We start from the raw sequence: 22,973 nt of genomic DNA, 5'->3' as shown, positions 1-22,973 counted from the left end.
ATCGACACTTCTTGGCGCTGAGTGTCTCAGGATGGTGCTCGACCCACCACGACCCCCCATGACCCTGAATGGGTGAATGATGCTCTGCCATGATGGAAAGGAGATAAACACACTCACACCACGAGCTTGTTGGACGCCCATTTCAAAACGAACGGTATTAAAACAGAGAGACTTCTATGTGATCCTTGCAGCTATAACAGCAGCCACTCCTCTGGTCGAGAAAGCCTCAGTTGATGTTCCGGTTTATTCCAGGGCTCGGTGCAGGACACTGGAGCTTTTCTTCACTTCTGTATAGAGCTTGCTTTGTGCACAGGAAAGGGCCTTCCCTAAACTGTTGCTGCAGAGTTGGCAGCATATAATTTGATTTATTAAACCTGTTGGCATGTGCTGTGGATGAAACTATGATAATGAGGAGGATGAATATATAGTTGCGCAGCATCGTTGAGATCCAGGTTTGATCTCAGTACTGCTATCGGCCAGCCGGGCGTCCACACAGACACAGGCACAATCCCAGGCTGTTACTGCCTTGCGCTTAGACCCAAACCCTGAGCAGATTTCGTGTCTCGGTCTGTTTCACGCCCGGATGAGTTTATATGATCCATTCACTCGATTTGTCTGATTTAACGGCAGGGAAACGAGGAACCTGCAGAACTTCAACAGTTAAACCGTCTTACTGGCAGTTCTGACCGCTGAGAATCTCCAGCGACTCGACCAGGTCCTGACAGTAACGCGATCCTGCACTCCGCCCGTGAGGGATCATTAAATTATACGCTCGGATTTCACATCGCCACAATTAGACCGAAGATCTTCACCGCGAGCGTGAGTGGGGCCGACGTTTATGGCATTTTTTTTATGTCCGAACGTATAAAAAAGTGAAACACGGCCCCCTGTAACCGAGCCGCTCGGAGGAAGGTTTGGATTTGGGGTGAACGGGGATTTGGGTTGGGGAAGGAGGGGGGTGGGGTGGATTATAAACTAGCTGAATTCTTCTGGAGTGAAAAGTCTGAAAAGATAAAAGCGCGATGAAAGCACGTCTGGCCGAGATCAGACTCAGGTGCATTTTAACGGCGTGATGATTTAGATTTAGGGCGGCCGATCCGGCTCTCAGACACCTCGTAATTTTTGACAGGCTCACGGACGAGCGAGGTGCCATGAAGGAACGTAGAACTCTTAATTTTGGAACAGTGAAGGTTTTTAGAGATGCAGAAAACGTGCCGATGTCTTACTGTCGAATGGGAAATCCACTGAGCTCACGGTTAGGTGTCCACATACTTTTGGCCATATAGTTAGTGTACGTATAGAAAAATTTAGTATTAATTCTTTTAAAAAGTATTGTGATGTAGTTTTTCACACTCTCACGCTCATTCTCACCCTTGTTGGCATCTTGACTCGGGATGCTAAGCTCTGCTCCCGTATTTACCAGGACCGGTGGCGGTTCTGCCCTCTCATTGTCTCAGTAGGTCGTAGATTTGAGCCCCAGGCGGAGGGAAGTGATGCAGGTCGAGCAAGGCTTTAATCAGCGCCGAGCAGGCCATCATCATGGACAGTCTCTCTGGAGCTTCTCATGATCGCGGCCGCCCGGTTCTACCCTATGGGCACCGACACACTTGCACGAGAAGCTCTGTAAAACAGCAGGAGAACATAGATGCCGCTAAAGACGTTTAAACGCTAACAGGTGCCCCGGCGGAGCGCAGCGTGGAAGAATGAAGCCCTGTTCCTCAGTCTGAAACTGCAGACCACCGAGACCTGGCCATCGAATACGGATTAAAATCAAACGCTCATATCATAAAGCTTTACGTCTTCATTAAAAAATAACGTTTAGAAAAGCCTCGCGTGTGTGGACGGGACCGGAGCCAGGATGTCTATTAAATGCTTTAACGTTGTGGAAGGAGGCATCTCAAGGGGGCTTACATCGTACCGAAGACGAAGCACCATTGGTGGCACTACAGTGACGCAGTTTTGTAGGCTAGCCTTCCCTAAACTGTTGCTGCAAAGTCAGAAGCATATCATTTCTTTTTTATAACTAATTTATTACGTTTACATTAATAGCATTTAGCGACTTACAGTCCTGTGACAGTATACTGTCTAAGCAATTGAGATTAAGAGCCTTGCTCAAGGGCCCAACAGTGGCAACCTGGCAGTGGTGGGGCCTAAACCAGCAACCTTTTGATTACTAGCCCAGTACCTTAACCACTAGGCTACAACTGTTAGCAATTATTGTGGCAGAAACACATGAATTCAATAATTAGAAAGGGCGTCCCAATACTTTTGTCCATATCATGAACTTCTGAAAGGGGGGTGAATACTTTTTCATGGCACATGTCAGCCGTCACCGTCAACACTCTCTAAGAACTAAAGCGTATCATTTTATATTTCAGTCTACAACTAAAATATCTCCCGTATGTTCTCAGTCCATCACAGAAGACTTGTGAAGACATGCCAAGACTTCACAACATACCTCGATTCAAAAAAAGTTGGGACAGAGTGTGCGGTGATGCCCAAAACAAATTCCATAAAAAATCTCAGATAATCCAACACCTAAATACCAAAGGTGTTCTGGAGAAACGCTCCATGTGCTCGCCAGGAGTCCGAATCCACCTCACAGCACCAAAAAATCAGATGTTTGTGGTTCCTCTTCAAAAATGAGAGATCAGAGCAAGGAACCTCCGACCTCCTGATTGTGCCTTAAAAAATGCCCTCGAGCTCGAATCTCAGCTCTGTTGACGACTGTTCGGGCACTACCTGAATATTGATTGGCTCATTTGAAGGTGGGAGTGCCATAGGGATACCTCATAACTGCTGCTGTTACACCCTATGCTGGCTTTCCGTGCGCGATACGGACCTCCGTATGAACCTGCCCGGTGAAGGTGAAAAGAAGTGGCCGGTACTGCACACGTGTCGGAAGGGGTGCAGCACTAGAGGTGAATTACGATCAGGAAATTGGATATGACTAGTTTGGGAGACAGGGAAATGTGTCCACTGGGAGGGTAGAGCTGGATCAATTTGTACTGGTACCTCTGGACTGACTCTGGACGTTCAGAATTCTTTCCAGGTAGTTGTTATCCTGGTCAGGGACACAGTGGGTCCTGCTTATTTGGAAATGCACCCCGGACAGGACGCCAATCTATCGCAGGGCCTCGGCCATCCCCCCTTTCCCCTAGACAGCCAATTTCGTCTGTATGTATGTATAAGTATAAACCAGGTCTTTGGGATTTGAGTCAGTTTCTCCGGCCTCTGGTGGGACCCACCAAAAAAGATCACAGAAGCAAATTAGCATTGGAGAGGTTTTAGGAAAAATGCAAAGGCGTGGAGTTCTGGTTATGCAAAAGATCTGTGCTGGGTTTGTTCTGCAGCTCTCCAAACGTACAGCATCTCCACTCTCAAATATTCTTACTTCTTTTCCTTTTTTCTCTCCCAGTGAAACACGATGTAGAATTTGAGAGAATTGGATTGACATTTAGTCAAAGGTTCTGCTAATAATAATACTGAAAAGTTTTCATACCTGGAGCAAACGGCCTCTCTTTAAAAATGATAATTATTTAATAATAATCTGTAGGGATGGTGGGGTCCAGTTAACTGAGGATAATTCTTTTTATGCTTCTTCTGTATTAAGGTTTGTTTTTGGTTCAAATAAAAGAATAGATGGGCGCTCAGGTGGCGCAGTGGTAAAACACACACTGGCACACCAGAGCTGAAAATTGGAGGAAAAGAGTAAAGTCTGCTCCAACACAATAACAGTATATTTAGTTAAAAAAAAATACTTACTCTAGTTACTCTAAATACCGTAGTGGATTTTTTTTTTAATTCGATCTGATCAAGGCGAGTTACTTGTCCAGTCTTCCTTCCATCTGCCAGCGTTGGGTTCCCACACAGAGTCGAATCACATTGGGAGAGCCACACTAAGCTCCATGTGACCTCCCCCACCACTAGCACAGGCACCCGGATAAGTCCCGGGGAGACGCCGTGCGACCTTCCTTCTCACAGACACGTCCAGTTGTGTTTGCGTGGACGCCTGGCAAGGTCAGAGATTCAAACTTGCCAGTTCCAACACTCCGCAGTGGTGTGCCAGCTCTCCGCCACCTGAGCGCCACACTGTGGATGTTTTAAATGCGGGAATTTGATTTGTTGTGTACTGTAATACAAAATGGGTTTATTAAACGACTTGACCACGATATCCTACTTCAGTTTACCCGGCTCGGCTCAGGCAGCTCCGAGTCGTTAGGAATCTGCCGTGTCTGTGATTATTATTGCGATCGTTAATTATATTGATGGTCGATCACCCCGCCGCAGGTCATGCTTTGCATCCCGCAGCGTGTTTGGAAAGCAGACGGAGCTCTCGCCGTAACCTCTGACTTTAATGCCAGTGCGTGAGCTGGGGGTACAGGAAGCCCTGAGGCGGGAGATGGGAGTGTGGGAGAGTGGGAGCGAAGACGTAACACGAACACACAACACAGGACGAGCTAGACGATTCCAGCGAAACCCCGGCCACAGTAATGCTGTTTTACCCGCTGGCTAGCACATGCTTCCACCTAGACACTGACTCAGAACTGATGTGAATTTGAATAAGTGGTAAATGTCATGGATTTTAATCCCTTAAATCTTATAAAAACTCCAAATTAAATGTGGCCCCTTATATTTCCCAGACAATTGGTCAGTTTACGACCTTAACGATAAAACAAAAAGCCCTAAATCCAGTCAAGGTGTAATGCTTTCATATATGTTATATGGTCAAAAGTATGTGGACATCTGACCATTATCTTGTTAGACATCCCATTCCCCTTCTCCACTTTTTTGGAAATGCTTTAAATAAGATTTAGAAGTGTGTCTGTGTGAATTTGTGCCCTTGTAATTAATGTTCCAGTTCATGCCAAAGCTGCTCCGTGGGGTTGAGGTCAGGGTTCTCTCCAGGCCACTTGGAGCTCCTCCATCCCAGTTTTTTTTTCAACCGTGTCTTGATAAAGCTTTCTTTGTGCACAGGGACACACTCCTGGTGGAACATGAAAGTAAAATTGATTTTATATATTTGATTTTATCTACGTTTTAGCATTGAGTGTTGAGTTTTTGTGTTGCATCCCCTCTACCAGCCGTGCCACCTACAGTGCAACGTCGCCTTTAGTAAACACATCATGGAAAAAATGATGAACATTGTTCTTTGTTTGATTTGCTGTTTGGATAAGCAGCTCATGTAACTGATGAAAAGATTCAACCACAAAGAGATAAAAGAAGGACAACTTAGTGGCGCAACTGGTAGTGTGGGTGTTGCATGGAAACATGGGTTTGATCCTGAGAGGTCTGAGAGGAGTGGGTTTTCTTCCAAAAACATGCAAAAGGTGAATTGTTCATTGTAATTCACTGTAATTTAGCCACCAGGAGTGTGTGTACAGTATGTGTGAGGCTGTGTTGAATAGAATAGGTGTCCACATACTTTCCATTAGCTTGTATCTGAAACAGAAACCTGTGCTACAAGAACAAATATCCTGGTGCCTTTGTTACTATAATGGAACATTTAGGAAATAAAAGTAGGACCTTTTGTTCTGACACTGGTATCTTTGGTACTGGGACACATGTGTTATGTGTTGAAGAGAAATCTTTGGTTCTAGACCAGTCAGCTTTCGGACTAAAGTCGGAAACGTCGGGATTAAAGCTGGCGGCTTTGGTTTTAATTGCAGGACTAACCTCTTGTGTGTTAAAAGAAGAATCTTTGGTACTAGAACTGCTACTGGATTTGGTAATTTAGTTCTTAAAACCATTACAATTAGTACTGGAACTGAAACAGTAATAAATTAGTATTTTTTGATAGACTAAAATCTTTGATGCTGCAGCAAGTAACACTAGGTACCAGAACAGTCCTAAACCGGTTAGATTTGGAACTGGAGATGGAACTGAAATCTTTAGTGCTGGAACAGCTGGATTTGGTGTTAAAACAGATGTTGTGGATTGCAGAACTGGAACTTTTGGATCTGGAACTGGGATGAAGTTTAAAAAAGAAGTTCCAGTACAAAATTAAAGGTTCCAGTTTCAACAAAAGTGTATTGTTGCTGAATGTGGTAGTTTTTGTAATGGGACAGTTGAAAAGCACAAATTAAAAGCAACATTACAGTTTACTTTCTTACTGGGCCAAAAAGGTCTAGTGATATAAGTGTGTATAGTGTGTTTGGCCATTTAGAACCATGCTAATTTCAGCTGATAGGGATATTGTGCACATTTTATGTTCAGCTGCACTGCTGTAATGAAAAATGATGCATTTATTTATATATTATACATATTTATATGCACGTTTTGAAGACCTTGTGCACAGATAAACTTTTTGTGCTAATAAGCAGATGTTTGGGACCCTAGGAGAGAGTAGGTTTTGGAAAGTGCTATATATATGTTTGCTTTCTTGCAAAGTTGCATTTTAACACACTTGATTTCGGAGAATTTTGGCTCTTAAACTGAGAACTGATTCCTGTTTGTGTATAATCCATAAAAACAGAAGTGCATTAGAGTCTGTGTTTACAGAAGTGCTGAAAATATTTCCCGCTCCCAGTTTGTTTGTTCTGACAAAAACAGGTCGGTTCGGTTACCACACTCCGGTCATCATTAATCATTAATCTGAGCAAACATTCTGGGCTTAGTATCTTTAATATTCCAAAACGTTAATGCTGGAATAAATATAATTATGTATTAATTCAGTCAGATGAAGTTTAGTGTTCATTATTGTAAAACGTTCAGCTGCAACTTCGGCTTTTCTAACTATGGTAAGCAACTTTTGGGGATATGGAGCCCTCTATGGTCGAAATGTGTTACTGCAACGCATGAATAACGTGAGTTGCAGGTGGCAAGTTAATAAAATTAAAAATGTTGTGTTGTCTCCATATGACAGCGCTGTGCTTTATATATAGGTGTTAATGAGCCAGAACATTAGGGCCACCTGCCTTGTGTGCTCTAAAAACAGCTCTGATCTGCTGAGATAAGTAGTCCTGAGGTATCTGGTACTACCAGCAGGCCCTTCAGCTTCTGTTGTGAGATGGATCATCCTCCTGTGCATCCTGGAGCCATCGACCGTCCACATGATCTTGGTGAAAACACAATCCAATGGAAGGTCAGACCCTTCGACCTTCCATTACTTCCATGTCCAGTTATGATGCCCGAGTGCTTGCTCATTATAGTTGCTTTTGACATTAACATGATTCAGCAATTAAAGCCACAGTAGATCTTCTGTTGGTCCGTACCAGATGCCACAGCCTTCATGTCCTCTGTCCTGTCGGCTGCCCAACAACTTGTTGGCAGTTATTGATTTGTGCCTCCTTGGACCACAGTTGGTGAGTTCTCACAATGGCTGCCTTTGACACCCCTTTAACCCAGTCGTCTGGTCATACCTATATGGTTCTTATCAAGGTCCTTCAGGTCTTTATGCTGATCAGATTCAATGCATTTGACATGTAAACAACGAGGAACAAATACACCCCTCACCCTCACATGCACCAGTGCTACCAAATAGGAATTGACATGCACAGTTTTGGAGGGTGGTCCTAATGATTTGGATTGTTGGTGTGTAGTGTTTATTGTTTGTTTCAGCTTTTCTATTTTTGCTTGAGGATGAATGTTTGTTATAACTAAATATAAATGTATTATGTTTATAGAAGTTTTTAACAGGTCCAACGTTGATACTCCATCGTAGTTTTTTTGACCTCGCATGCTAGTGAGGTCTGAAGTTCTGTACTTTTCAGTTTGCTGTTGCAGACAGTTTAGTTGACCAAAGGTTTGAGAAGCTCAGGGTTCGATTTCAGTGTGGATTATAGTCTGCCACCTGCTGCCTGATCCACGCAACTACAAAACACAACTATTGGCTACTGCCATACAAACTTTATTCAACTTAACCATGGAAAATAAAGTTTGAGAAAAGGAAAACACTTAAATCGAGCACTTAAGTCTATATTTAACTCTTCTGATTGAATTTCTGAGGAAATACCATCACTAATAAGTGAAAGCTGAGGGGCGCTCCCACATTCTTCTTCTAAATGCCATCAGAAAGGCTGCAGGTGGCTTTTGTTTATTCCTAAATCCTGTTTCCAATGTTTCAACAGTTAAAACACTTGTGTGATTTCTACACATCTACTGCTCTGAAGTGGCCTTCCTGATTTAAATGTAGACAGTTATTCTAACGCAGACAAGTTCCCATAATACAAAAAAACCCTCTAAAAAAAACTCTTCTGTAATTTATATAACAAACCAGAAATGTACACATTATTGAACCATACTTTTAATTGTCGTGTACTTTTCTGACAAACGACTTTAAAATTCTTCCAAAGTATTCTGTCCATATTGTAGTAATAAGTTTGTAGGTTTGCTAGTGTTTATGAGCACTATGATGTTTGATAATCGTCTAGTGCTTTTGGTTACTTTGTGTTTTTCAATGTATGTGAGTTGTTTGGTATTCAGACCTTGACTCTGTCCAGTCCATTAAAACCTCTATGTTACAACATAATACTGAAATGCATCAGTAAGAGTCTCAAGCGATTGTATTCTTTGGGTCAATGTCCTGCTGGAAGTCTCATGATCTCTGATGGAGACTCTGGTGTCTGCCACAGGACCATATATTGCACTCCAAAATTCTTGGATGTCAAATGCATCAGGTGCCAGAGGCAACAAATCAACCCCAAAACATCTGTGAACCACCAAGTTTGACCGTAGGGACTGTGTTCTTTTGTTTGAAGGCCTTGTTTTGCTTTATGTCTATTCACAAGACGTCTGCCTAGAATGACTGTGGCTTCCTTAGGTAAATTATGGTGAACTTCAGTCTGGCTTCTTAGACAGTGGTGGTATCCTCCTGGTTCTGACGTAGCGTCCATGAGCTGACACTGTTGTACCCTGTGCCTGCAGGTCATTTTAAGGTTGCTTAGAGGTTGATTGAGGTTTCTTATCCACCATATAAATAATCCTTTGTTGCAGTCATCCATCAATTTTACTCCTCTGTCAACAGACAGAAAGGTCAGCTATAGTACCTCGGGCTGTAAACGTTTTAATGATGTTACACACAGTGGACACACAAACAGCAGCTTGTAAACAGCAGCGCATCAGCGTGTAAATAATAATCGCCTTGTGTTTATTGGTCATTCGGAATCTTTTTTGGTGTGAATGGTGTCGACCTCAAAGCTTGCGCTGACTGACTCACACTGCGATGAGTCAGTAAACATCTGCATGGCACAGACGCTTATCAGCTGCATCTGTGGTTTTGGGAGACCCAGAGTTCCCCAGCGTGCCTCCTTTACACAGAGCTAATCTCTCCTAGCAGGCCTTCTTTCACCTGAAGGCTGTTTATTCACTGGCTTTGTCACGCCCGCATGTCAGTTCAGGTCACGCCAGGCACGATCACAGGCCGCTTTCTAAAGGCATTGTGTGGTGTGATTATAGCACTTTGCTTATAAATGTAGATGTATGGAAGTGTATGTGCCGCCCCCATGATACCCTCTGAGTTTATGTTTCTTTTTGTAATGTTTGGGATAAGAGGTAACAGTGGCGTACTTGTTCTTTCTAAGCAGGTGGTAAAAGGTGGAGGAGACTTCGGGTCAGACGACAAATGCTCGCTATGTTATCAGCTGCTACTAAGGCCACGTTCCAGAGGAGAAACTGGAAGGTACGTAGAAACTGGTCTACAGCTCTTCCTCAGCTGTAGGGCAAATGAAACAAGTACTAACGAACTTGTCTGTGGTTGTGCAGATGGTTGTATGGGTGCTTGTGTCTCTGCTACCCCTGGTGCTGGGAGACAGACCAGGATTTCAGGAAGATTCCAAGGATGCAGAGGGTTTGATTACTGCCATAATGGAAGAGCAGGCATTTGATTCTCTGCCAGAAGAAGAGGATATGGGATATGGAGACGACCATTTTTTATGGAATATCTATGGTAAGTTTGCTAAAAAAAGGTCTTCCGTTTGCGTAGACTTTACAATCTTAAATAATTCGGATTTGGTGCAGGCCAGGTGCTAAAAAAAGTTAAGAACCAATGCTGTATGGTTTAAATCTGAAGTCGAAAAAATGTAGGAACTGTTTGATGAAATAGTGGCAACCTGTAACAGGATATTAATTTTTTTTTTTTTTCCAATGCTTTAATCCACTTTCTAAATGGTCTGTAGTGGGATGTTGGATCATGCAGAACTTCCCATAAAGGTTTAGTGATGTTTAAATCTGGTAAATGGGAAGAAGATGAAAAGAGCTTGACCATCCTGATGTTTATTAAAACACTGTCACCATCAAGAAAGAGTACTTGCACCACAGGGTGCACCTGATCCTGCAACATGGCTTTATACTTGGCTTTTATACAACTATGCAAAATATTCATCAGATCTAACTATTTCCATTGAATGATGGTGTTTCTTCTATCTTATTCACAGAGCCTTCTATTTTGCTAGACGAGGAACGCCTAGGTCGTTGGGAGCGCTCGCCCCGTGCCTCTGAGACACCCGATTCCCAGTCTAAGGGCTCACGGAAAAAAAGGAAGAAGAAGAAGAAAGAGAAGGAAAAAACCGAGGATGGGCGTCGAGGCCAGAGCAGCCGCGACTGCCACCTAGAGAGGCGCGAAATGCGTGTGAAGGACCTGGGCATGGGCTACGACTCAGAAGAGATCGTGCTCTTTAAGTTCTGCGTAGGCACGTGCGCAAGCGCCCGAGGGAACTACGACGCGGCGCTGCAAGCTCTGCTAACCAATGGCAGTTTACCAAAACGCACTGCGCGCAAGATCAGTGCTAGGCCCTGCTGCCGGCCCACTGATTACGAGTCCGTCTCCTTCATGGACACGTCCACGACGTGGAGGACCATCGAGAAGGTCTCAGCTTCTGACTGCGAATGCGTGGGCTGAATGAAAAAGCAGAAGAAGGAAAAAGAAACAGGCCAACCCTCAAGAAAGAGGCAACAGAATGCATCCTGAATTCAGGATAACAGGAAGAGGAGGTATTCAGTGACCAAAGACCTACAGATCTAAAGAAGATCCTCCGAGGTGCTGCAGGTGAAAGGATATTGTAGGGCTTCTGTGACATGCTCCATGCTTGCATTTGGCTTTTTATATTCCCAAAGCCTGGAAGAAAATCCAAAATGATGTCAGACTTAAAGCAAAGCACGTCTTAAAGAGTCTTCAGATGCTAGGAGGCAAAGCAGTGTTGGACACCATAGGATTGTTTAAAAGTGACAAAAAGAACCTATATATAATGGACTGTATAAAACATTTCATTAGTTAGTCAATAACGTCGTGTAAAATTCCACTAAGTTTGGATAAATCACTTCATGAACAGCAACATGTCCTGCTAGCCAGGCTGCTAATTGGAAACGGCTAATATTTTCCTTACCTTTGACGTTCAGGTAAAAGTGATGGTTTATCTGAACGTGAAAGTACACTGTTTCATTTACTGCTAAATGTGGTCAGTCAACTTTGTTTAATTGCACTGGAACTACAGGGCTAATGTAACTAGACGATAATAAATGATAACAGCCATCAAGGTTAGCACAGTCTGCCTTTCTGAATTTGAGGTAATTCTAGAAACTTCCTGTATAATAGACGTAAGTCCTTCATTGTGGTTTGCTTAGCAATTTAGCTATGACTACCTTGAACTTTGAGATCGTCTTTTAGTTTCCCAAGTTATGAATACAATTCAACTTTACAAAACACAACTCCAAAGATAAAATCAACTTTTGTATGGAATCAAAGAGTGATCAAGTGTAGATTGATAGATAAAAATAGCAGTTCTATTCATTGAGAATCATTTAAATTAATTGAATATTCAGCAAAATACTGAATAATATTCAGTAAATACATGAATTCTGAATTTCTTGGTATTTGTCGCTAGTGAAAAGCAACTAAGCACATTTGTAGAAGTTTAGGCTCATACATTTGCAGCCGGTGTTCACCTGTTATGAATATTATCAAGCCAAACATCAAGAAATTCATTTATTCATTCATGTACATTTATTATGAATTCACTATTTCACTGATTTGTAATAAAATCATGGCATAGCTTTTGGATTGTTTATATTTAGAAGTCCGATGAGGACCTCTGGTGGACTTGTGCTTTGAGTAACTGGAGGCTGTAAATCTTTGAGAAATTCAGCGATTCTGAACTAATTAATGCAGAAATGGGATTACTGAGACTTTTAAGGTGAGTCAATGCTATTAGCTTTCCTATTAGCATTTATTAGCAACATTAGCCTTGTAGTTTGGTACAGAATCACTTCAGACAGCTCGGGCTGATCCACTACATTTGTTGTTGGAAGGAAACTGTGTACGTTTCATTTCTGGCCAAATTATTAATATTTACATGCTATTACAATGCTAAAAAATTAGGTGTGTATAATGTTAAAATAGTAATAAATTCCATTTTTATATAAAGCGACATTCTTGGTAAAACACAATGTGAACAGATCCAGAATGTTGTGACGTCAGAGATGTAAACCAGCGTGGTTAGCATCAGGATTTAATTTCATCGAGCTGCCGATTATAATGACTTCGGTCATTGTGCTACAGAATGGATGCCGTGCATCTCTCTATGTACATCATAGGTCAAATATTTATTTTTGCATCTAAGTTATTTATTTATTATCATGCATTAAAATGTTTTAGACTCTTTGTATTTATTAATGTATATACTGTGTCGTCATTTTCACCTCGTTCTTGCTGGGCTCTGCAAGGCTTGGACGATTAATCTTGAAAACAAGAGATGCTTTTATCATTTATCAAGATGGGAAGAATTTATACTGTATGTGGATGGTTTGGAAGTACATCAGTCTTTATATAAACTAAATGATGTACGAGCTCTGACCAGTTGCCTTGTTGCTATTTACTCTTCTCTTAATTCATAATTTAATGGAAATTGAACACAAAATAAACATAGTTTTGCCCTTAATCTTAATAAAAACATATTTGGTGTTCAATGTTTTCTTTGTATAGTTTTGCACTGGAGAAACAAACCTCATGTAAACGAACTATACTGTAATACTGTCACCAAAAATGTTTTTTCCCCCATAAATTCATGCCCGTATCTTTAAATATTAGCTATAAACATTAACCTTTGTAACATCAATTTAAATAAATTCTTCAGTAAACCAGCACTAAGTGTCTTTATTTCATTTAGTTTATGTGGAAAAGTTTTACTGGAGTGCGAGGTAAAGCCCTGTACCTGTAAGAATTGAAAATGAACCCAAGTGCTGGATGTTTGACCAAGGTAGAATAAACATACCGAAATAACCGAGAAGGAAGCAAACACAAGGTAACAAATGAAAGACATAAAACATTTGCACTGTCGGCTAAGTGTCTAAAAATGCCTGAATCTAGACACACAGTACGTGACCCACATTTTCCACATTTAATAAAAAAGCCATTTTCAACCTAATGCTGTTATTAAGTAAGTCATACTGTGTCCTAAACCAAATCTGCAATCCTCTATATGGCCAAAAGTATGTGGACAGTTTTTTGTGTGTGAAGGAATTCCAATGGCTTACAAAAGCCCAGACTTCAACTCCACTGAACACTTTTGTGATTATTTGGAACGTTGATTGGAAGCCGGGACTTTTTTGACTGAATGAGCACAACTTTCCATAAACACACAACAAAGTCTGGTGAAAAATTCTACCAAGAATAATAAAGGTTCATTCATTTACAACCAGGAATAGGCTGGGGCGTATTCTTGTGAGGCGGTCGGAAACTAAAGAATTGGATGTTTGTTAAATCTTTTTATCTCTGGTTCCAATACAACACGTCCCCTCCCAGACAATCAGCCCCAAACTGCAAGATAAGCCTTTTGTTTAAACTGACTTGATCCTCTTAACTAGCTAACAGCTAACAGGACACTTGCTGAAACATCGCCTAATGAGTTCAAAATGTGAGGATAAAACTGCACCTCGAGCACGCATTTCAAAACTTCATGGATGACTGTTAAGTGGCTGGGATGTAAAACAGCTCCTTCAGGTCTGTGGTTCTGTCCTGGAAACCTGCCCCTAGTGGACACTGACGGTGTTCTATATTTCTTTATTTTCTTTTTGTTTTTTATTACATTTTATTCGAGGGTTTAAAACTACACAATATGGCCAAAAGTATTTGTACACCTGGCCATAAGCTTGTTGGACATCCCATTTAAAAAGCAAACGCTATTAGAATAGAGTGACCTCTAGCCACTCTTCTGAGAAGGCTTCTCACAAGACTTTGAAGCATGTCTGTGGGAATTTGTTCCTAATCAGTCAGATAAGCATTTGGATGGCAGGGCACTGATGTTCATTAATTCCATGATTCATTTCAAAGCTGTTCAGTGGGGCTGAGGTTGGGGCTTTGTGCAGGTCACTGAGCTTCATTTTTATAGACCTTGCTTTGTGCACAGGGCCACAGTCATGCAGAAATAGGAAGGGGCCTTCCCTAAACTGTTGCTGCAAATATGGAAGCATATAATTTCCTTTATAGAGTATATTTGCTTTATCACTGCACCTGTTAGGAACTGTTGTGGCTGAAACACATGAATTCAGTAATTCAGTAAGTGCTTTATTCAGTATCCCAATACTTTTGTCCAAAAACACTAAAAGAATGAATTTGATCACATAATATATTAAAAAATGTGTTTATTTCTACCGATTTTGTGTAAATACAGGTCAAATTAATTTTTTATTTACATTCATGATTGAGGTGGATACTGAGCCTATCTTTACTTTCCCCTGCTTATTTGCAGTATAATACATGTTTACCTCAGTGTTCATGATTACATTTCAAAATATTTGATTCAGATAATGTGATGAAAGAGATCAAAAGGACTTTTCGTGTGTTTAAAACCTAAAGCAGGCGGTAGATCGTCCCAATTAGGTACTAAAGCCTGTAGTTTCGGGAGCAGACATTAGGTCGTGTCTGTACGGCGGAATGAGGAGAACGTTTCCATGTGCTGTAGGGCTCTAAATGAGGCCGTCTGCACCGTGGCTCAGGGCCCTTTACCCCTCGTTACCTCTGTGTAGTTCAGGTTAATTAATACTACATGGGGCTCCTCCTATAATTGTATGGATTTATGTGATTAGGAACAGATGCAGGTGGAAAAGCAGTTGTTTTGAGCTCCTGTAATGAAGACCACACCACATCATACGATCACGCCGTCTCCGCCCTAACACAAAACACACAAATATCCAGCGTCTTATTAAAAGTAACTACTTAAACGTCCAATCTATTTCAGCGTGATCAAGTGAAGCATGAACTGGCTTAAATTTGGACAGTAAGTTAAACATTAGATCAAAGCATAACTCTATGCTAATCCTGTATTTTGTAAACACAAGGTACATACTGGTTACTGGAATTTCTTCATTCATTCATCAGCAGTTACTGCTTTATTCTGATTAGGGTTCTGGTGGGTCCAGAGCCTGAATGGAAACACAAAGCGCAAGTGCAGCTGGTAGTGTAGATGCAACACAGCATGGGTCCTGGGGACCTGGGTTCAATCTTCAATCAACAACAAAACAACAACAACAACTACTACAGTACTTATATAAGATATACTTGTATTTTTAACGAAGAATTTCACCTTGTTTACGTAGTACCCCTTATGAGACTTATTTTAAATTAAATTTTGTTAGGGCCAGTATTTGGAAGGTCACTGGTTTCAGCCCCACCACTGACATGTCACTGGTGGTCCCTGGTCAAATCACTTTACATGATATTATTTAATATTTTTATGCAGCTGGTAAGATGGGTTCTGCATAGGCATATTCCAGTCAATATAGCCACACCCACCGCAGCCCTGACCAAGAAACTTCGTTTCTAAAGTATACAAATGCTAAACAGGTGACAGGTACAGCGTTTAGTTTAGTTAGTCAGGTGAGCTCATTAGCTAGTGTTAGCTTTACAGATTAATTACTACATACAGAGTTGCTAAGCATGAATGTTTAAGTTCACTTTAGACGACATGTAAATGAGACTGAGGGGTATAAAATTCTCCTTTGATTTACCTCTTCAGATTATTTTTTGATGGACACCATCTGTCTTTGATGTTTTGAGGATGTTCTTGCCTCCAGTTAATGCAGGCAATTTCATTTTTCCACCAGAAAGCACCCCAGTCCCACATGCTGCTGATGCACTGCTAGTTAATGGATTTTAGATATTTCTTCCAGGCCAGGAATAATCCAGGAGTGAGCACGCAAGCGGAGCAAAGGCTGTTTTTGAGCATATTCAGGATGTCTCATCAGAGGGTCATCCTGCATGGCAAATATATGACAGGACATCACACACACCTTACTCATTCATTCACAACTATGGATAGGCTGGAGCATATTCTTGTGAGGTGGCTGGAAACTGGAGCATCCATGTGAAATCACAAGCACTGTCTGTGCCACTGCAATAGTCTCTAAAGGCAGAAACGCATCCGTGAAAGGCACCAATTCCAAGTCTAACGCACACACACACTTAATCATTCAAACATATGGGCAGTATAAAAACCACAAACCAGGTTACCTGTAGAAAAGCCAGTTGGACACACAATCCCTGTAAAACAGTACAGATTCAGAAACATTACATGTGACCCATGTGTGTGATGGTGCTTTAATGCCTGAAACAGTGATAATCAGCCTTGGTGTTGGAATCCCATGTGAGGTTTCCTTAAAACTATTAATAGGAGAGTCTATGCAATAAAGGTTTACTTAGAGAAAAAATAAATGTATTAAAATCATTAGTAAAAGTTTTTTTTAATAGAATTTATTAAGGAAAAATACCAGCTACAAAATTGGTAATAACAGCTTACTTTTTATATTTAAATAAGATAAATAATTTAGCTAACATTTTACATTACTGTACTGTGGGTAAACAATAGGATCTCTGGTCTAATAAGGGTGAGAACTCCTAACCTATAACATATATTACAGTGTTTAAACTCAATGCTGCCACCTACTGGTCAATATAAGCTAACGCCGACACCTGCACACCTGAAAATAAAGGTACTCAGTAGGAACAAATGAGTTATTCTTGTCTTTAAATTTGTGGAACTGGTTCCTCCATGAACAGAAATTCTCAGAAATTCTTCAGGTGTTTTTAAAACGACTTATTTTTACCAAAGCCCCTCAGCCCTTATCTCACACCTTTAGAATGTGCCAGTTTCACCTATAGGACCAAAGTATGTGGACAGCCCTTCAGGCATAACATCAGTCATATAATTAAAAGATAATAAGTTTCCAAGAAGGTTCCAAGATGATTCTGGCAAAGTGCACAGTTAGGTCTGTACAGACAGCGATGGTTGATCACAGGGTCCTAACCTCAATACCCTGCACACTATCGGTCTTCTTGTTCAACACTGACTGGGCACAAATTCACACAGACACACTCCAGAATCTTGTGTAAAGTCTTTGCTGAAGAATTGATGCTGTTCATCACAGGGGCAGAATAAGTCCTTTTTATTGCCCATGGTGTTGGAAAAGAATGTCCACATACTTTTGGCCATATAGTGTAGCTAGCTAACTTATAAAAATGACTGCACAGTAAGCTTGAATTAGTATTCATATTTGAATGTATTTGTGCTAAATCGGTGGTGTTAAACTGCTTTTTCCTGACATGGAATAGTTGGCTTACTATTGTGACAGAATACACAATAGTTCAGGGCCTTGTTCAGGGGCCCAACGCAAACTGGCAGTGGTGGGGCTTAAACCACTGACCTGTCGATTACTTGTCTAGCATCTTAGCTGCTGGGCTACCACTGCCCAACTGAACAAACATCTGCTATAAACAATCAAATAACTAGAATCTAAACATAAATTAATGAATACATTTACAATAAAAAGCGCCACCTGTATGAAAATGACATCAAATGTATTTATTTTTTATTTAAATTAGCATCTGGGCACAGAATGGCAGCGGTTCGCCTTCATGGTATTTCTGTGTTGTGCTGCCCCCTGTTGGCCGAGACTGTGTTATTCTGGAACAATGATTCACTGACTTAAAAAGAAGAATAAAAACACAAATGAGCTCAAAGTCTTTTTTAAAACTTCTTTATAAAGAATTACAACAGCACTTGTTTTTCATTTTGATGATTTGATTTTACAATTGTTCACAGTTTTACAAGTCATTAAAGTGTCTGCATGCAAAACCGACACCAGTCAACAATAAGCAGCACGTCCATATACATTTGTACATTAAAAAAAAAAATATTCACACATGATGTAGGAAAAAGAGCAGACACAGAATGTCCATCCTTCAATAGAATAAATGTAAGATCCTTATAAATGGATCGTTTAATATAAAAAAGTATTTAATTCACAGAATTTGTGCACAGTTTTTCACATTTTAGCCAAAACAAGAACAATAAAAACATGACACGATTTTAAGACATTGTCCTGGATGATGGGGTGATGTTTTTAAAATGTATTCTAAATGATCTGACACGGTTTTAAGGCTCAGGGGCACTTTGATATCTGGAGGATTTCATAGATGTCCACTAGAGGGCAGCACTCCTATACTTTCAGACCGATTCCGCATCGACATGTAAAATGTTAGCAAATTTAGCCTAAATATTCAGGAAACCAGATCTGTTGTCTACTTTTTAAACCTTTCAGTTATTAATAGTTTACATTTCATATCAAACATCATGCCCCAATACGAAAACGTATTATTATGTACAAATCTAAATGCATTTAAGTCAAGTGTACGTCCTGGTACAACATATAAACAAACATAGAACTTAATTTTAGACAGAATTTGATCATGGGAAATGCATCATGTCTTCATATGCCTAAGAAAACTGCCTAAACACGGTCCCATCCCCAAGCTTCCTTAATTCATCAAACACAAACCTGACAGACTCATTTGCTTTCTGGCCAGTGTTGTAGGCTAAGGAGTAAACAAATCTTTACCATGTTTTGTTTTAGACCTTGTAACCACAAAAAATTACCCAATAATACCTGCACTGGGGTCTGAAGTGTCAGGGGCCAGTGCTTTATTAGACATCACACACTCACACACCCCTCAACACACGTACACACTTTAGAAAATTCAACGTTTCGTTTCTCCAGACACCCCACATTCACACCAGTAGTGACACGCTGTAGCGAAGCTGCCAGAAGTCATTAGGGTCATTTGAGAGTTGCCAACGAATGCCAAGTAGGTGGCTTTAGCAAAGCGATGTCAGAATCGAGTACGAGTGCAAAATGTGTATACCCCCACCCACCACCTTTTGGATCTGAATATATTCTTTCCTATATCTAGGCATGAGGTTTGGTGGGGAAGACGGGTATTATAACTTTTAACATATTGATTGGGTGAGTTTAATTACCACCATGCTGTATCTCAAACCACAACATACCATGCTAAGTACTGTGCATACTTAATACACCAGCAAGGGTGTCACTGCTACAGAGTCGGGTTTACAGATTGAGACCAAGCCTGTCTGAATGCCCACCTCATGCGTCCGGCATCATTTTAAAGCTAAAAAAAAAATTTTACGTCCTGCTGCTCCTCTTACTCTGACTGGACTCATGGTAACGTGTATACTAAGTGGTACTCTACACGTGGGCATCAGTTTGGATTTTTTCCAAGATTTTTTATCAGATTGTTGAGCAGAGTGAACATACAAACACCTGAGTCTTCACCTATAATCAGATGGATTCAGTCGGATTGGAAAAACACAGCGAGTGGGAAATAAAAAATGACTAAATTGGTTGAAAATGTAACAATGCAGACTAGAAAATGAATTCTAAGGCCATTATAGTTCATTGTTTCTCCAGTGTAGACGTGATCGTGTCTCCTGAAAGAAAACAGATCATCAGATTTGGTGGGTGATGATTAAGTCCCTGTAATAACAGCGGCAGTGTTAATAATAGTGCAACGGTTTTCAGGTCTCCTGGTTCGGTTCTTTAACACTGCTCTGATAAGCAGGAACTCGGCGTGCTGAAGGTGCACGTGACTATCACAGTTTTATTTTCGTCCATTTTCTCACAAGACGTCGGTAACACCTGAGCGCATTCCGTGTTTTTTACAGTCGTTGATTCAGACCCCGACACCTCGCTCTCCGAGCCCAAAACCGGACTCTGATCCACGCTGAACGGGTGGAAATCGTCCATGGCCGTGTCCAAGTCCCACGCCTGCCGGACACTCAGATCGATGTAGGATTTTGAGTTTGTGGTGTTTAGTTTCCCTATAGCTTTTCTACAGGATGTTGCACGCAGTGATACGTAGCTGGTGGCGTTGCTGTGCACAAACGACTGAGGCGAGTTCTGCCCGAGCACCCAGCCGGACCTCCGTACGGGACTCTCTCTGCTCAGGTCCACCGTGCGCTTGATCCATTTGCAGCATTTGGTGAACAGGCTCCTCCTGCACAGGATGTACACCCACGGGTCCAGGATGGGGTTGAAGGAAGCAAAGCGAATGGCGAGGAGGTCACTCTGGTAGTCCGGCTGCACTCCCGCAGCGATATAGGTGGGACCGTAGAGCTGATTGACGAATATTCGCACCTGTGGACGAGGCAAAGTCAAAGGTCATGTATATAATATGTGTAGACTCCGAATAATACTTGAGTTTAAGTGTTTTAGCCATAGTGATTGCTAAAGGGTATTTATAAGCTGTCAAATTCGTGGCAACAGTTTAGGGAAGACCCTTTTTAACCCATAAAGACATGGTTCAATAAGTTTGGTTAGAAGAAACTCCAGAGGCCTGCATGAACCCTGACCTTCACATCACTGTACATCTTTAGGATGAATTGGAATGTTGATTGCAAGCCAAGCCTCCTCATCCTATGTATATATGCTCAGATTTCCACAGACACACTTTAAATACAGTGAAAAGGCTTTGTAGATCATTTGCATTTTGCATTTATTTTCTCTCTTGTTTTTAGAACCCGGGACACCACAGGGATCTGAGTTTGGATCGTTATTGACCGTTGATGGAAGGTTAGAAGAATCTTATCAAATATTACTAATATTTATGCTGTAATGTCACTGATCGCACCTTTAATACGAGTTTAAGATCGACTGATTAAGGCACAAACGTCTCCAGTTTGAGTTCTTTCATGCAGTTATTATATTGTTTTCTTTTTACATAAGGTGTAGAAAGTATTTAGCTATATTTAAACATAAAAAGTGCATGGAACACTGATCTCTCTGTCAAGGTCATCAAAAACCCAAACTCTCACATTATACTACAAGTAAAATAATTGAAGTCGCCTCTGCTCTGAAAGGTTTGTTGCTGATTACATGGACAAAGGTGCAACGCTTTTTTCCAACATGGCATTTTAACACCACGGTACAGAAATGTCACCAGCCACAATCAAAAATAAACACTAATGAGAATGAGGACTTTCTGCACCACCAAATCAATCATCTAAGTTAATGTTTGTATATTTTGACCCAGCAGATCTGAAAACTTACAATAAATATTAATTGTTATGTTATAGTTATAAATATGTGTGTGTTTTAATCATTCAGTCACAGAAAAAGCATTTGCCTTTTGTGCTGAGGGTGTTTCACCATGTACACTACATGGCCAAAAGTATATGGACACATAACCATGAGCTTGTTGGAAATCCCATTTCAAAACCATAGGCGTTAAGTATAGGTTTGAGGTTTAGCCCCCGTTTTGCAAATGTGAGGTTTTCCACAAGCTTTTGAAGTGTGTCTGTAGGAATTTCTGCCCATTAGGTACTGTAAGAGTGTCTGTGAGGTCAGGCATTGATGCCAAGCAGAAAGGTTTGACTCGAAATTGATGTTGATGCACTGGAGCAGGAAAGGACCTTCCTCAAAGTGTTGCCACAAAGTTAAAAAAAAGCGTAACATTTGTTTTATGTCAGTAATTGTATGCACCTATTAGCAATAACTGCTCAATGGGGTCCTGCTGGATTCCGTTCAGTTGATAAATGAGGCACATAAAAGGGAATAGTCAGTAATTGTATACCCACAAAGTTTTATATGGTAGGTGTTGCGCATAAAATAATCAAGGATTCAGATAGATGTACCTATTAAAGTTCTGTGAGCGTGTGTAATGTCAATATTTACTTAAGGGATAGAAAACAGAAAGCCACCCTGAGAGTGACCCATAAACCTGCATTGAGGGAGGAAACCAGAGTGCCCGGAGGAAACCCATGCAGACACGGGAGAACATGCAAACTCCACACAGCAAGGACCCGGTGTGTACTCACCACCAGAGGAATGGAGCAGATCAGGAAGACGATGGTCATAAAAATTAAAAGCCAAAACATCTGAATCTCGGCCGCCGACGCTACTGCCGGCAGCTTTCGGAACGCGCGCCTGGATGCCACCTGCCCAGCGTGCGCCTCTGCCCGGGCAGCCGCCGCCACCACGCGGGTCTTCTTGTTCATGCCCACCAGCGAGCGGCACACGGCACAGTTGCACAGCACGGTGACCGCGATCAGGATCAGCACGAAGCCTCCGTACAGGAACGAATAGGCGGCCCCTCGGGTGTCCAGTGCGCGCCAGTCGAGGAAGCACCAGGTCCCCGGGAAGTGCTTGGCATGCCGTCCGAACCCAAAACTCGGCATGGCGCACAGCACCACGTTGATGACGTAGACGGCAAGCAGTGCCAGCCTTGCCACGGTGCGATCCACGTGCTGGGAGTAGAAGAACGCGTGGCTGATGGCGAGGTAGCGCTCAACGGCCATGGCGCACAGGATGGACATCCCGGCCGAGCCGAAAAACAGCATGGAGAAGGAGAAGAAGTGGCACAGCGTGGTTCCCCCGGGCCACCTCCCTGCCACATAGGTGGCGATCACCACCGGGCTGGTGAAGCATGTGCCCAGCAGGTCCGTGACCGCCATCCCGCACACGAGCATGTAAAACGTGGTCTCTTTTTGCTCCCTCTTGGAGATGCAAAGCACCGCGACGGCGACCAGATTGCCCAGAACTCCCACCGCGAACATGGTTGTGGAGATGACCAGCGAGCGCGAGTCCAGGCGCAACGCACGCGGCGTCTGCGCAGGATTCGGTGGAGATCCCGACGCGTCCAGGAACGCCGCAGACGCGTTCGCGTGTGCGCCAAGAACCGAGTCGTTCAT

The 22,973-nt window shown here is 41.9% G+C and overlaps 2 protein-coding genes across 2 annotated transcripts; one reads left to right on the top strand and one right to left on the bottom strand.

The window, feature by feature from the left end:
- Positions 1–8,742: 8,742 nt before the first annotated feature.
- LOC134302256 (artemin) lies at positions 8,743–10,837 on the top strand. The gene is made up of 4 exons (XM_062987291.1): positions 8,743–8,761; positions 9,525–9,619; positions 9,703–9,886; positions 10,374–10,837. Exons 1-4 carry the CDS (start codon positions 8,743–8,745, stop codon positions 10,835–10,837), a joined length of 762 nt encoding a protein of 253 aa, XP_062843361.1.
- Positions 10,838–19,824: 8,987 nt separating this feature from the next.
- On the bottom strand, positions 19,825–22,973 carry ptger4c (prostaglandin E receptor 4 (subtype EP4) c). Its single transcript, XM_062987290.1, has 2 exons — positions 22,101–22,973; positions 19,825–20,421 (listed from the first exon to the last, which is right to left on the bottom strand). Exons 1-2 carry the CDS (start codon positions 22,971–22,973, stop codon positions 19,825–19,827), a joined length of 1,470 nt encoding a protein of 489 aa, XP_062843360.1.

This window comes from Trichomycterus rosablanca, chromosome 25 (genome assembly GCF_030014385.1).
Source record: "Trichomycterus rosablanca isolate fTriRos1 chromosome 25, fTriRos1.hap1, whole genome shotgun sequence".
Lineage (NCBI taxonomy): Eukaryota > Metazoa > Chordata > Actinopteri > Siluriformes > Trichomycteridae > Trichomycterus > Trichomycterus rosablanca.
The sequence above is the reverse complement of the archived record's forward strand: the minus strand, read 5'-3'. Positions and strand labels throughout refer to the sequence as shown.